The 16,431-nt window shown below is 35.8% G+C and overlaps 1 protein-coding gene across 3 annotated transcripts in view; it reads right to left on the bottom strand.

The window, feature by feature from the left end:
* The window catches only part of prkg1a (protein kinase cGMP-dependent 1a), a 102,953-nt gene that overhangs the window by 4,654 nt on the left and 81,868 nt on the right, over positions 1–16,431 (bottom strand). For all 3 annotated transcript variants that reach the window (XM_039650833.2, XM_089117216.1, XM_039650832.2), the window contains 10 exons: positions 16,030–16,095; positions 15,492–15,566; positions 7,428–7,524; positions 7,110–7,249; positions 5,466–5,555; positions 5,241–5,382; positions 3,164–3,327; positions 2,906–3,028; positions 2,756–2,818; positions 2,603–2,669 (listed from right to left, as the gene is read on the bottom strand). In XM_039650833.2, coding sequence (XP_039506767.2) covers positions 2,603–2,669; positions 2,756–2,818; positions 2,906–3,028; positions 3,164–3,327; positions 5,241–5,382; positions 5,466–5,555; positions 7,110–7,249; positions 7,428–7,524; positions 15,492–15,566; positions 16,030–16,095 — 1,027 coding nt within the window. The remainder of the gene's footprint in view (positions 1–2,602; positions 2,670–2,755; positions 2,819–2,905; positions 3,029–3,163; positions 3,328–5,240; positions 5,383–5,465; positions 5,556–7,109; positions 7,250–7,427; positions 7,525–15,491; positions 15,567–16,029; positions 16,096–16,431) is intronic.

Here is a 16,431-nt window from a genome sequence, read left to right as displayed (position 1 = left end):
TAATATCAGTAGTAGCCTATGTTTAGTTTCATTGAGTTTTTTTTTTTTTTTTTTTTCCCCGTTCCCATTTTGGCTGTGTCTTGGTCGTTATTAGTATCTATCACGCACCGGTTTCTTTTCCAGTTAATGACCTCACTGTATTTAAGGGCTGTATTCAAGCCCTTAGATCATCTCAGTTCTTTGTTTTGTCTACACGACATACTGTATATGCTTAATGCATTTTATAAACATTTTTAATGAACACTTAATACTAATGCAATTAATGTCCAATAAAGGTTGATTTAAAACACATTTTCCATGACCTGTCTAAAGTGAGAAGTATTTATGGTTAAGAAGTTGTTAAAACATTAACAAAATATTTAAAGTTAGATTTTTTTTAATTACAGTGACAATGAATGAAGAACTCACTATTTGTATATACTGTTGCCTATTAACTATAATTTGCAAATGATTATTTTGTAAAGTATTAAATTACTGTCTGTATACATAAAGGGTTAGTACACCCTAAAATGAAAATTCTGTCATTAATGACTCACCCACATGCCGTTCCAAGCCTGTAAGACCTCCGTTCATCTTCGGAACAAAGTTTAAGATACTTTAGATTTAGTCTGAGAGCTTTCTGTCACTCCATTGAAAATGTATGTACGGAATACTGTCCTTGTCCAGAAAGGTAATAAAGACATTATCAAAGTAGTCCATGTGATATCAGTGGGTTGGTTCGAATGTTTTGAAGCATCGGAAATACATTTTCGTCCAAAAATAACGATGATTCAACATTGTATTCTCTTCCGGTTCTGTTCTCAGTCCGCGTTTACAAGTCCGCAGTACTGACGTGCTATCCGCCTGAGCTGCGTTTACAGTCTGAGAGAGACGCATGCTGCGGACTCGTGAAATCTAAAATTTCTTAAACTGTGTTTCGAAGATGGGCTTGGAACGACATGAGGGTGAGTCATTAATGACAATTTTCATTTTTGGGTGAACTAACGCTTTAAGTTAGTATAAAGTGTTACCATGCTAGCTATGTAATTTAATCCTGTTTATTTTTAACATTACTTCATTAATCATTCTAATATGCTGCTCAAGACACATTTCTTATTATTTTCAATGTTTAAACTGCTTAAAGCTGCAGTCCGTTGCTTTTTTGGGGGGGTTAAAAATGGATTCATTACGTCACATCTGTACATATAAAGAAGAGTCTCGGCTAGTAGGCTATATTGCGAGTGAGGATGTTGGAGGTGGAGATTTATAACCTTTTCTCACAGCACTTGATATAATTAAACGTATCAATTTGATGGCGGATCCAGAAAGGTTCAAACGACAATCACCAGTGACGACAGATTCACCCGCTGTAAAATACAAAAGACTTCGTTTGGACTTCGGAGTGGCCACAGAAAAAAAGAGATTGCAACCGGCCCATGCGAAAACAAGAATACGTATCAGAAGGACATTACATGTAGTCACGCAATGCTGATGTAGTTAACAATTTGAGAACAAAGTATAAGTTGCACGGTTTTGCATGAATTGATAACTTATTTAATCAGCGCAAATTACTGCAATGTCAGAACCAGAACAAAAGTGGCTGTTTCTTATTAGTTCAGATGACATTTTCCGGTGAAAGTTCTTGTGTTGGTCATACTTCCAAAAACAATAATCTGTGATTATGAATGCCAGTATCCACATCGGCCCAAACATTTTGTTCATCCACACTGTGCCGCGTCGAGGGTATTGAAGAACAACTCGCGTAAAGCTGATAATTCTGTGAATGACTGCAATTGCAGATTTCGAACAGAGATGGCGACAAAGAGGAAAAAATGCCGGAAATGCAGCTTTAATATTTCAGTAAAAAACGTGATATATATTTTTTAAGGATTCAATTGTTTATATTACTTTGTCAATTTAATGGATCCATGTTGAATAAAAGCATTATTTATTTATTTTTTTGTATTATAGCATAGTTTTTCAACCATGTGTCTTATGTAGCATTTTTATCAGTGCAAATATTCGAGCAGTATGTGTAACCAAACGCTAGCTTTTCAAACACTGAAGGCTTTTCAAAATGAGTCTGAACAATTCAAATGTCATTTTTCAATGCTATTATAGACTGCCTATTTTCTTTTGTCAGTACAAAGCCATGTTCGAAGAGAGCAAAAGTTGTTAAAGTTAGAAATGCTTATACCTAGCTACCTGAATAACATTTTCAGTTAACTGTCAGGGACATTTTAAGATTTGTAGGCAGCACAGTAAGAATGTGAATGCACTTGTGCATACAGTACACTCTTTAAAAAAATACAAATAAAAAAAATGTTTAATATGGTTCTATTTGCCTCGACTCCGTTTTAAAGAATCGTTCAAAAAGTGCCAGGTTCTATACAAGAAGAAATTGTTTAAAACTTGTGTTTAATGTGATAAAGTATGTTTACAAGCTGCTTAATTCATAAAATTCAATTACAATTAAAAATGAATTAAAAGAAATTCTACAGTATATATGAAGCACCTGACAGAACCCTTTAAGGTTAAGGGTAATAAAACCTTTTTTTCTAAAATTGTACTTACATAGAATGTTTCTGGCCTAATATTAGCGTAAAATCTATCTAGCACTTACATTAGGGATGATAGGGGGCGTCAGTGTTCCCTTCCTCAATCCGTCCCAGTTAAACCCTTCAAACCATCTGTAGACACATTCATTACATGAGATTATTCTTAAAAGTTTATCAGCTTGTTCTTCAAGATCATGTTTTAAAGCGAATGAACTTGCTTGTGCTTCTGGATGTCTTTAACACCGTTTTTCAAGTTTCCTAATCTTTCAGAAGGTGTGTCTCTGAGGAGAAAAAAAAAAAAAAAATCTGCATTGGAAAGCATAGCTGATTGACAGCGAATGTGTTTTTATAGAGTGATGGATGCATACCTGCATAGCTTTTTGATTAGATTGGCAGCATTTTTGGTTATTTTTTTAGGAAATTCTATCATGTCAATGCCTCTTAGAATGATGTTATATGTCTTCATTGGATCTGGTCCTGAAAAAGGAGGACTGAAAAATAGAGGAAATGAAAAGATTTGAAAAAAACATTACTTTTGCATCTGTAGTATGAATTAAAAATCATAATATTTAAAAAAAAAAAAAAAAAAAAAGTTTAGATGAATCCTTGTTTTCTCTGTGTCTCACCTGCCGGTCAGTAGCTCGTACATGAGGATGCCGAGGGACCAGTAATCTGCGGAGATGTCATGTCCTTTATTTAAGATGATCTCTGGTGCCACATACTCTGGAGTACCACAGAATGTCCATGTCTTCTTCCCAAAGCCGATCTTCTTAGCAAAGCCAAAATCCACCTTTAAAAGATTTACACAAGATTTTAGGTTTCTTGTTTGAGTCTTCTTTAGCAGAAGCAACGTCTGAACTCTTTAAAGGGATACTTCATCCAAAAATGAATGTTCTCTCATCACTTACTCACCCTCATGTTGTTTCCAAAACTGTATGACTTACTTAACTTTATGAGAAAATATTTTGAAGAATGCTGACAATTTTTCAAAATATATTTTATATTCCTCAGAAGAAAGCAGTTTGGGATGACATGAGGGAGATCAAATGATGACAATTTCAATTTTTGGCTGAAATATACCTTTAAGTGGACCAAAAAGTGAATGGAGAAAAAGCATCCAGTAGACTTTGTATTCACCCTGTCCCTTGAATTGAAAGTCTCACTGGTCCCTTTGGCCCAGTGTGTCCAGTTGACTTTTTTTTACTATGCCTCTGATTCTGTCATATCTTTTATTCAAAGATTACAAAGTGAACGTGGATCATTTTGTTTTCAAAATGCAAATTGATAAACTTTCAAATTACTTTTTGTCCTAATTTTAAACAGTGTAACAGTGTGCTTTAAAGGGTTAGTTCACCCAAAAATGAAAATTAAGTCATTAATTACTCACCCCCCATGCTGTTCCAACCCCGTAAGACCTTCGTTCATCTTCGGAACACAAATAAAGATATTTTTGATTGAATCTGAGAGCTGGATCAGTCCTATATAGACTGCCTAAGGGACTGGCTCTTGACGGCCCATAAAGTCATTAAAGAAAAGGTTTAAATATTCCATGTGCCTACAGCGGCTCAATTATAAGTTTATCAAGCGACGAGACTACTTTTTGTGCGAAAAAAACATAAATAACGACTTTATTCGACTATTCCATTACTTCCTTATGGGCGCATGCGCGAGAACTGAGACGAGGACGTTCTCCTTCTACTACTTTTTTGTTACCGGCTGCTCTGCTTAGGAGTATTACCGCCACCTACCGTATAAAATGATGATCCATATATAAGGCGCTCCGGATTATAAGGAACACTGTCGTTTTTTGAGAAGATTAAAGGCTTTTAAGTGCACCTTATAGTGCGGAAAATACGCTAATTGAAAAGCGTATGTACAGCGCGCATCTTCCTCTGCTTGTAAACAGAAAGTTTTGCGCTTCCAGCTATATCAGCACATCATCTTATTCGGTAGGTGGCGGTAAAACTCCTAAGCGGTGAGCAGCCGGTAACAAGAAGTAGACGAATGAGAACGTCCTCGTCTCAGTTCTCGCGCATGCGCCCATAAGGAAGTAATGGAATAGTGGAATAAAGTCGTTATTTATGTTTTTTTCGCACAAAAAGTATTCTCGTCGCTTGATAAACTTATAATTGAGCCGCTGTAGGCACATGGAATATTTAAACATTTTCTTTAATGACTTTATGGGCCGTCAAGAGCCAGTCCCTTAGGCAGTCTATGTAGGACTGATCCACTGAAATATCTTAATTTGTGTTCCGAAGATAAACGAAGGTCTTACGGGGTTGGTACAGCATGGGGGTGAGTAATTAATGACTTAATTTTCATTTTTGGGTGAACTAACCCTTTAAACATCTGTTCTTGTTTTTCTGAAATGTTGCTTAAAATGCAAGTGGTGCTCACTGTAGAGCCGAACAACATCCAGACCTAATTGGGGGAGTTATGTTTAGCGTTAGGGTTATAGGTGGACCATTGGCTCTGCTGTAAGCAGCCTCTCAGTTTTTCTTAAATACCAATTGGTTTGATATTGTTTTTTTCTTAAAGCAATGACTTTAAAAAACTCTTAAGTGTAGCTTCAGTTTACAAAATATTCTTTAATTACTGTACTTTAAAGAAGGGCAATGATCTAGATGGTTATTATTGTCCTTTCATCATCATGAAACTACTGGAAGATGAATACTGGGTGTCTTTATAGCATCCTATATTCACCAGTTTGGCGTAGCCTCTGTGGTCTAGTATCAGGTTCTCTGGTTTGAGGTCTCTGTATATGATGCCTTTGGAATGCAGGTAAGCGAACGCCTCCACCACACATGCCGTGTAAAACCTTGTGGTTGAATCATCAAAGTTTCCTCTGTGATTAGGAAGAAACAGAACAGTTTTGTAGTTGAAATCCAGACCATACAAGAAAACAAAAAGTGAATAGATAAGCGTCACCTGTCCCGGAGGATAGTCCACAGTTCTCCACCTAAACACGCCTCCATTAACATATAGAGGTATTTACTGTCTTTAAACGTCCTATAGAGTCTACGAAAACAAGAGGAACAGTGTGAAAATGCCATTTTACAACAGAAATAAACAATTCAAATTCCATTCTTTGAAATAAACAAGCTTATGTAACATTTCTCATTTTTGCTTAAAGCTGAGGTACTAAATTAAACTAAAACTTAATTAAAATTATATATTCACAAAAAAATAAAAACGAATAAAATCACAAGAACGCACAACATAATTACTAAACCATTAAATAAAATGAAAATGAAAACAGAAATATGAAATTGTTTTCAAAATATTAACAAAAACTAAAATAGTATATCGATTATACTAAAATAGTAGAGCCCGACCGATAAAGAATTTTAAAGGCAGATACCGATTGTCATGATGTGGTTTTGTGTGTTTTCGTTATTAGTGATTCCCCGTCGATTATTTGTCCCAGGTGTTTCTTATTTCTCACGCCCCCTTGTTATCTTGTCTAGCTCGTTTGTCCTTGATTATTTAAGCCCTGTGTTTCTGCCCTGTCTTTGTTGGTTGTTGAATTTATGTACGTGAACGTTGGTGTTTTTTAATTTTCTCGAGTCCTGCTTCTAGTCCTGTATCCTGTTCCAAGTTTGTTAATAAAGCTACACTGCGTTTGGATCCAGCCTCCGCACTATTTCTCTCTGCACAGCACCACACCGATACAAATATTTGTTAGTTTTAAAATCCGATATTCCGATATATCGGCCGATATTTATTTTATTTTTTTCAGAAATGCACAACAAAATATTAACATAGAACAGAGGAACATCAAAATATATTAAAGTTCTGATAAATAAAATAATTATTAGTCCCTACATTGCCTTATAAGCTACCTTATAATTACAATGTCAGCTTGCTTATCCCTTTACCTGCACTTTTTAAATTCTTTCCATCAAGCTACATCAAACCATTTTCAATCATCAGTTGCTGCCCGCCTTCTACTATTAAACCTACTATTTAGCGATTCTAAATCCATTACAGAACGATAGTCTGCAACGCACACTTGGCGTCGTTGGATTTCACACAAGTGTAAAAGAAAAGCTAACTTTTATGCACAAGATACATTTGATAGTTTTTCTCCATGTCTAAATGTTCACTCCTTGCAAGTCTAACTTACATTTTACAATGCAGGGACTGTAACTAGAAATATGCTAGTTATAAAATACAGTAATCGTTACTTTATTTAGGCAGGAAAAGTTTGTTGTGGTTTCCAAGCTCATTAATGTTAACGTTAGCGGTCTTCCACTGATGATAGTGGCATTAGCTAGCTTTGTCTATGATCATTGATGAGCCATAATTTAGCAATAGATAACATCATACTGCAAATTGTAAAACATACATTTTCAATATAACAGGCCAAGGAGAGATTACTGAAGCGTGTTTCGTCCGTTTTTATTTTATTTTTGAAATATTCATTTATCGGCCGTTATAACTGACAATACCGATAGTTTGGAAAATGCCTAATATAGGCCGATAAAATCGGTATGGCTCTTCTACATATAAACCACTTTAGTCATTAAAAACTGCAGTTTAAAGTACTATGTGCCTGGCCACGGGAGGTACCTGACTATAAAATCTGAATGCGCCTCCTGCATAATTAGTTTCTCTGATCGGATGTGCTCCTGCTGTCTCGTGTCCACGATGTGGCGCTTCTTTAGGATCTTCATTGCAAATGTCTTCATCTCATCACTCTTGAGCTGCACCTAAGAATAAAACAAGTGGAGATAGTGTATTGTCACACACACAAATCTAATCTGAATGAATGACTATGATAAACTATTATAATGAAATGCTGTATATGATCAAAAAGTATTTGGAGAAAAAATGTGCACTTTTGCATAATAAACATAAATATTGCATTGAAAACATGATGTTTGTTACCAGTTCGACACGCCCAAATCCTCCAACTCCAAGAGTGTCGATGATGTTGAAGTCAGACAGGTTGAGGTTGGAGAAGAAAGCGTTCTCTGCCTCATATCTGCATTTCAAAATTAGAAAAGGAGGATGAATGGAAGAAGAGATGTAGAGTTATTCCCTCTTGTCAGTCTAGGAGGACAACCTGCAAATCAAAACTCAAGTCCCATGTCATTTTCAAAGTCATCATCCTCTGTCTGGAGATCATGATCAATGTTTCAATAGCATGCATAATAAACCTGCTTGTGACTTTCCATAAATTTTCCGTGTAAATAAAACCAACAGCGTTTTAACTGGTAAGAGATCAAGGATGAGTTTGTTTCAGTTCACTTTCATAAAAATGTTTTTGTTCACCGCTGATATTTGCATTCTAATTCCCAAGATGTCCAAAATGGCATACGGATACTGTTACGCTGTAAATAAAACTGTGATACGGTCATATTTTCCTCCTTACGAGTACTTATGATACAGAACTTGCCAATCAAATCCCTTTGCTTAAGCCTTGGCCATTGACACGATTGAGCTGCTATTTAGCTTGGCAGCAAAAACTGCTTTGTAATGTCATAGAGAGGTTAAGATTTTCCATGCAGACTGCCAGGGGTCCTAAAAACCTGCCTGTGCACACAAAATGTGCTTTGGTTTTTATTTAATCCCTTTCAAATGATCAGTTATTAGGCTGGCAGGGTCAGAGATGTGCATGCAGGCTGCAGAACACCAGCATAGATCAATGCTCAAACAAGAGTAACACCTCGTAAGACTCCAGTGTGGGAAAGAGACATGGACACAAGCCAAAAATTCTTGCTAAAACTGTTAACAGAAGACATTCATTCCTAAGCTGAAAGCTAGAGATGTTAAATGCCTTTCATAGAGAGAACAGCAAGAGAATCAGACATGGCTTGGAAAATATATGGAATGGAAAGAAGTTTTATAAACAAGTTATGTGAAACAGGTTTTGCTCTGAATATAGAGAATCAGATTAATTTAAATCGTATCTACCAAATTGAATGATTTGAGTCATCTTTTTGCTCATGCAGATTGATAAAAGCAACATTGTCATGGATTTCACTTTTCTGCTGGACAATTTACTTAAATTGTATTCCCCACAAATCAACGCAATCAATTTTAATTGATTGTCTTTGATTTAAATATGGTAACACTTTACGGAAAGGGTACATGAATTATCCTGAATTCATGTATAAATTAATGCATGAATTATGCATTCATTCATGCATTATTTCTCATGAATCATCAGGAACTAACACAAGTTCAACGATTTTCATTCATGACTACATGAATGAACAACATCTTAATTAAAACATAAACTAAGATGAGCACATCATCATGAATTATGATTTATTACGCATGATCATGATGTTTTCTTTGTTCTTTGTCTAGGTCAGTGACCTAGTCACCACTTTATTTAAGGGGCCACACACATGATGAAGTCATTAGATTAATGCTTAGTTAATGATGACTACTGTATTGGACGGACACCATAATAGACCAATCACAGCTCATAGCACACACATTCTGTAAATCAAATACAGAAGTCATCATTTACTAAGCATTATCTATCAATGACGTCATCATGTGTGTGGCCCCTTAACTAAAGTGGTGACTAGGTCCTTTGAAACACTGATGAACAATGTGCTATTGAAAGGTGGCATAACTGTGAACAAAGAAAACATCATGATCATGCGTAATAAATCATAATTCATGATGATGTGCTCGTCTTAGTTAATGTTTTAATTAAGGTGTTGTTCATTCATGTAGTCATGAATGAAAAACGTTGAACTTGTGTTAGTTCCTGATGATTCATGAGATATTAATGCATGAATGAATGCATAATTCATGCATTAATTTATACATGAATTCATGATAATTCATGTACCCTTACCGTAAATTGTTACCAAATATAAACATTGGAGGCACTGCTGATTAAGCACGCTCATGGTTCCTGGAATTCATTACAGATCAACTACAGAGTGAATAGTTGATTGACAACAAGGTGGCAATATGGAGCTTTATAGGTTCTCTATATGATCAGCATCTAATTTTGCAATGATTTGATTTTCAGTGAACATGCATTACTGAAACATTTAAATGAAAATATATACACTATATAATTTTTGTACAAATTATTTGTATTATGGTTATTAATAATAATAATATCCCTGTGTGTGTTTGTGTGTATGTATGCTTGTATATTATTTATGTATACAATAGTTCATTCCAGTTTTTGATTCTGAGTCTGATTCTTAAAACCTTTTCCAGCCATATAATATTCTACCAGTATCACTACAGGAACCATTTCACCATTGGTATCACTCTGATTGCAGCATTTCTCTCAAAGCGTGCGTCACGGCGTATAAGCAAACACTCGTGCCTATGGCCGAATCACAGCCTTGCTGATATAGACCAAAATTATTCAACCCCATTGCAAAATTACTGGCTAAATTTACAGACTTTCAGCTCTTTGCAATTAACAAATCAAATAAAAGTAATTGAAATAGCTCGACACAACCAATGTTTCAAGTGGTTTCCACAAATTCAACTGAAAATGCAACTTTTAATAAATTCTGCATTCTCAAAATGATTCAACCCCTTTGTAGTTGAATATTTTTAGCAAATTGGAGCGGACTTTTCATGAGCTTTTGGGTCAGTTGTGGTCCCCGTCTCGGAGTTCTGGCTTGTGTTTAGTATGCGCCTTAAATGTGCAAGCTGAAACCTCCAAGGTTTTGCTGAACCTGCCTTCTCAGAAATCTTGTTTGATAGCTTCCTTTTTCTGCCCCGTCCAGGCAGCGCAACCACCGTTCCTGCAAACTATGCAAACAACGGTCTCTAGGAACATTTAGTGCCTTCGCTATCTTTTTCTATCCCTCTCCTTGTTTGTGAAGGGCAATGATATCTGCTCTTAACTTTTTGGACCATTCTTTTGACTAATGAAGCCCTTGATTAGTTGCACCATGTGTGCTTTTTTTTTTTTTGTGTGTGTGTGAATAATTTTGAGACTGCAGAATCGTTAAAAGTGGCATTTTTAGATCCATTTGGGGAAACCACTTGAAACATTGGTTGTGTTAAGTCATTTCAAATTACCAAACAGCTGAAAGTCTGTAAATGTTGCCAACAAACCTGATTTGCAATGGGGTCTTAATCAATTTGATTACAACTGTATATACAGGGGTTGGACAATGAAACTGAAATCTGCACATCCTGGTGGCCAATCCTCATTGATTTTACATTTCAGCAGCAAGAGTGAAGGTTGAATTACCTGATTATTTGGACAGTTGTGCATAATGGGAGACGTATCAGAGTTCAAAAGGGGTCAATTTGTTGGCGTGCATCTCACTGGTTCATCTGTGACCAGAACAGCAAACCTTTTTGGTGTATCGAGAGCCATGGTATAAGACTAACCATATCAAACATGAGTAACTGTCAATACCTGAGGAAGCTATCTGAAAAGGATGTCCAGTAACCCGGATTGTATCCAAAAAACCTAAAACCACAGCTGCCCAACTCACTACAGAACTTAATGTGCACCTTGACTCTGGTTTCTACCAAAACTGCTTGTCGGGTGCACCACAGAATCAATATACTATGGTCGGGCTGCTATAGCCAAACCTTTGGTCACTTGTGTCAAATGCCAAATGTCGGTTTTATTGGTACCAACGATGCACATCTGTGGGAGATACAGTGTGGCTAAGTCCCAAAGAGGCTTAACACCCAGGTTGTTGCGTGCCCAGAGTAAAGCGCTGGGGTTTATCAGTGATGGTTTAGGCTGCAATATCATGGCATTCCCTACTGTGCTTTATGTGCATGTCACTGCCAAGGACTACCAAGTCATACTGGAGGACCATGTGCACCTAATGGTTCAAATATACCCTGTACCCTGAAGGGGGTGCCGTGTATCAGCACAGGGTTTCCGCGGGATCTTGAAAAGTCTGAAATTCTGAACTTTAAATTTAAGGCCTTAAAAAGTCTTAAAAATGGCTAGATTTCCATCTGAGGTCTTAAATTTGATTTAGTCAGGTCTTTAGTCACGAGATTTTACCCTCATTCATTTGCCAAAATTCTGGCCGCATAAAAAGTTATTGCAAACTAGCAAAAAAGTATTGAGTCGTAGCCTACAAAGCGGAGCTCTAGTGCAGGGGTTCAAACACGCAGCTCCCGTGCTAGCATTAGCTCGTGGTTTGATACGAAGTAGCTTGCCAAGAGGCCGTTCATACACCAGGTTTGCGCGCTCAAGTTAATTCAAATATAGGCGCGTCGCATCAGTGAGATTGAAAAAATCTCACCATTTCAGATTCAGAATGCCGCAAACGAACTGAAGAACCAACCAATCAGCCCCTTCCGTAACAACATTGAAAGCTCAGTCAACATGAAGGATCGCGGTGCACCCAAACAATAAGGGAGTTATTCTCTTCTCCGTGAATAAATCTTGTAGCAGACCTAAGGTTACAGCAAGCGTTTCTCGGTGGTGGAAATCCTTTGGCTACTAAAATGTCTTTGTCGTTATGGAGAGCGCAGTGCATGGTTGCATAGCAACGACAGACGCAACAGGAAAATCGGCCCAAATTTTACCATTAATAATAAAAGATAAGGGGGATGTGAATGTCAGTAATTTATCATTTTTTGACTCAAGGCTGAAATACGTGAGGTTTATCTGTTTATAAAACTATTTTTGTGAAGACTTTATTTTAACTAGACTTAACCTGTTGCAAGACACTCCTTTAAAATCTGGCCATCATTTTTAAGGGTATTTTAATGTTTATGTAAACAAAAAGTGCATATTCATGCTAATTTTATTTGCTGGGTTTAGACATACATTTGGCAAATTGATTTCATAGTAATCATGAAATGAAATGTTCATGCCATTTCATCTCTGGGTATGATCAACTAAAATCAAATATAATTGTGTTTTTACAGTATAAAATGCAAAGTACAAATTTCACCTACACACACACACATATTATATAAAATCATTTTTTTTTCCGAATATTTTCTTATTTAAATTTTTGGTAATGCGTTGTGTAGGTCTTACATTTCAATGTTTATGGTCTTAAAATGTCTTAAAAAAGATCAAAAAGATCTTAAATTTGACTTACTGAAACCTGCAGAAAACCTGCAGCATGATATACACAAAGCAAGACTTTTGACAGAATGGTTTGATGAACATAATAGTGAACTTGGACATCTCCCATGGCCTGCACAGTCACCAGATCTAAATATTTTTGAGCCATTTGGGGTGGAGCAAGTTAGAAAACGCATTCATCCACCATTATCACATGACCACTGTTCTGGAAAAGGAATCCCTCTGGCCACTGTGCAGAACTTGTATTGTAACCAGCTTTTTCAGTTGCATTGGCCAACCCCTATATAAATGTATGCGTGTGTGTATTTATATATATCCATACTGTATACGGGTACACTAATTTTGTACTATAAATATGGATTTTAGGGTGCATGGAGAGGTGGAGCTTGTCATTTTTATGCCAGTGGCAACACCAAAAAAAAAATGCAATCTGTTTTGTTTTAGTGGTCTAAATGGGTCAGGCACCTGTAAGTGTTTAGCTGAACAATGAAGGACAGGGAGGGTCTTGATTGAGTGATGATTGTAAAGCGTTATTATTTTCTCAATTCTGTTTGGTGCCACGAGTGATGCAGAAATGACACGTGTATAATAGAGTTGAACGCACTGGTCTCATTATAGTGTTCACTATCTGTCAGTGTGGCAGCTGGAGATTTATTTCCAGGTTTGTAGTCTAGATCATTGGGGATGCAGTGCAGGAGGTGACAGTTGTTGATGTGTCTTAATAAACTTTAATCTATGACAGTCACACAGACTACAGGCACCTGTTCATTATTCATCAGCAATCATTTACAATGCAGATGAGCAGATAAGAGGATAGAAAAGTTTCTATTTCGGTTCAGATATGACACTGAGTGAATTTTTGAAGTGAGAAATTAGTTTCTGAGCTATCCCAGAATCCCTCTTCCTCTCTCTGTATGATATTTTCCTGAATATGTGCTAAGGTTTCACATTTTTCTGAGCAGATTATTTTCTTAACGCCACACAATGATTCCATCACTTTCTCACCATGTTTCTTCTGTTTATGAACAGTTGCTGGTTCTTATATAACATGTCTTCTGCATACTAGCACAGTGTAGTGAATTGCACATTCCAGGGCCCAGTTTACGGCCGAGCCCCTCTCTGTCTGTAACAGTGGACAAAGGTTTGCTACATTTGGAATGTTTCTTGGTGGACTAACAAAAACAAGCTGTCCAATGCCATCAGATAAAGACAGCAGCCAGACAAGTAAACAACAGACTTCTTACTTTACAGTTCTAGAGTTACAGTAAATATCCTTGAGATGCCCTTTGACAATTGCACTGTAATGGTTGCCATACTTCAGTCTTAAAGGGGCTATCTCACATGTGATGTGAAGTGACCTACCACTTTTTATTGTTCAATGTTGTTTGAAATGAATGCTACTTTTAAACTTCCTATTCATCAAAGAATATGAAGTACATTCCTTACTTTGAGTACATTCCTTTTTCCAGAATTTTTACCAATTATTACCTTTTGCCTATTACCAATTCACCTACTTATTGTGGGCTGTTTCAAAACAGTTTAATTTAGAAATCTTTTCACTTTGATTTAACCCTCTGGGGTCATCAATTACGCCAGCGTGATCTGCTCACTTTTTTCTCATCAGTGCAAAATAGACTCAAATTACTCTGTTGTAGTGTTGTACATCATTGGATCCTGTTAAGTGTCTATTTTTTGTGGATACTCGCAATTAAACCCATTTAACAATTAAAAGTGTTCTGCTTTTTGTCTAATTAAGAAAAATAAACATGATGCGAATTTCACCTTCTCTCTGTCAGTGAAGTTCATTCTGAAACGCATCTGAAAATTAACTGCAAGTAAATACTTGTCACACAGACAGGAAAGATTTTTCGTTATGAAGCTGAGATTCTCTTCTTTTAAATTAGTAAATTATATAAAAAATAAATATATAGAATAGAATACTGTAGTGACAACATTCCGTTGACTAGTTTTGGATAGATTATAAAGTTATTACTCTAAAATAGACATCAGATAGGCTTTTGTTAGACAGTTGTTAGACTTATATCTTAAATATATAATATGTTTTGTCAAAAATCAACTAAGCAACTGTTATAGTGTTTGTTTCCATGCAAGCTAGGCAATATCAAAATGATGAATCCTTAACTTTGATAATATTTATAATATTTTAAAGAGATTTATGGGAAAAGACAATTTTCTTTACAAGATGTTTCCAACTCTAACTTTGAACCAATTCTGTAGAATGGCCCATATAACCTATTTGAACAGGAATTGTCTCCAGGAATTACTAAAAATGTGCTTTTGACTTTCATTTATCTTTTTGATATATTTAGGTGATATTTTGTAGATAGATAGATATATGTGTGTGTGTGTGTGTGTGTATTTCAGATCATTTTGAAGCAAAAACTCTAGGCGACATCATCCATTAGTCAAAAGTCTTGTGGACACATTGTATTTAGTATGTGATTTGTGGCCTTATTTTAGCAACTTTAATTTAATTTAGTTTAATTTAGTTTACAATATTCTCTCCAAAATACAAACATGTACATACATGTTGCTCACATATTATGGTAGTCATGTTTGTGCTAAATAGAGTGTAATTTCACATGATAATATAATATGTAAAATATACGCATACTATGTTTATAAGCAACTGAAAAAAGCACAAATGGCAGGGCATGTCAAAATATCTCAAGGACCCCAAAAACACATTAGACTCCAGAGGGTTAACATCTGTCTAACTTTTCTAGAGAGTTTTGCTGCAATCAAAATGTGTTCATAATTACAAAAAAAAAAAAAAACAAACAAAAAAAAAACATTAAGTTGGTCAGTGAAAACACTTTGTAGACATAATTTTCTAAAACATAGTGGTGATCAAAAAAGGTTGCTAATGTTTTACACCTACATAAAAAGGTCTACTCTTCAGAGATGATTTCACCTACTTTGCTTTTGCCTCTGCATCTTCACAGCCTTTGTTGGATACGTCTTCCAGACCTCCAATCAGGTGTTTGTATGAGCTGGAACGATTGGTAACAACAGCATACTTAGAAAGATTTCATCTTTATGACAAATGTAATACCATTTGAGGTTTGTATGATTTTTTAATGTTTCTGAAAGAAGTCTCTTACGCTTGCTCACCAAGGCTGTGTTTATTTGATAAAATAATACAGTAGAAACAGAAATTTTGTAAAATATTATTACAATTTATAAAATTAAAATTAATTTATTATTGACACATGTGACACTTTAGCTATTCAGGCTGAGCTTAATTATTTAACTTTAAGGCAGTATATAAGACCTTCAAACTTCAGTGTCCCTCACACACACACACAAATAGAACAATCAGTGTAAAATCCACAGATGTTCAACAAACTGTAAAACTTGGATTGAATTGCTGACTGCTGGAATGATGTGTGTAAAGGTTTAAGCAGCGTATATAAAGAAACACTTTTCCACAGGATAAAAGTTTGATATACTCACTCTCTGTCAATCACAAGGCAGGTGACAGTCTCTGCTGCGATGACATTAGCTGTTCTGATGTCCTCCCTGTTCAAAAGACACAGACGCAATACAGAGAATCGTCATTTTATAATGTTCCGACACGTTCAAAAATGATAAGTATTATAAGTGTAAACTAGATGAGTAAAGGAAACAAACTTTGATGTTGGCTTGACAAAGCCTAGTCTGAAAAAACTTTGAAAAGCTTGGTTTGAAAATGTTTACTTTAAGTTCATAAAAAAGTTATTAACGTTTTAAAATGAATCAGCATGTTGTTAGCAGAATTAGCACATTGCTAGCATGATCTCATGCATTAACACATTGATAGTAGGGATGTGACAGTGAGGATATTTTCCCACCAGTTAATTGGTGTGTGACAACACC

The sequence above is a fragment of the Pimephales promelas genome, chromosome 11, assembly GCF_988280905.1.
Source record: "Pimephales promelas chromosome 11, fPimPro1.hap1.1, whole genome shotgun sequence".
In the NCBI taxonomy this organism is placed as follows: Eukaryota; Metazoa; Chordata; class Actinopteri; order Cypriniformes; family Leuciscidae; genus Pimephales; species Pimephales promelas.
The sequence above is the reverse complement of the archived record's forward strand: the minus strand, read 5'-3'. Positions and strand labels throughout refer to the sequence as shown.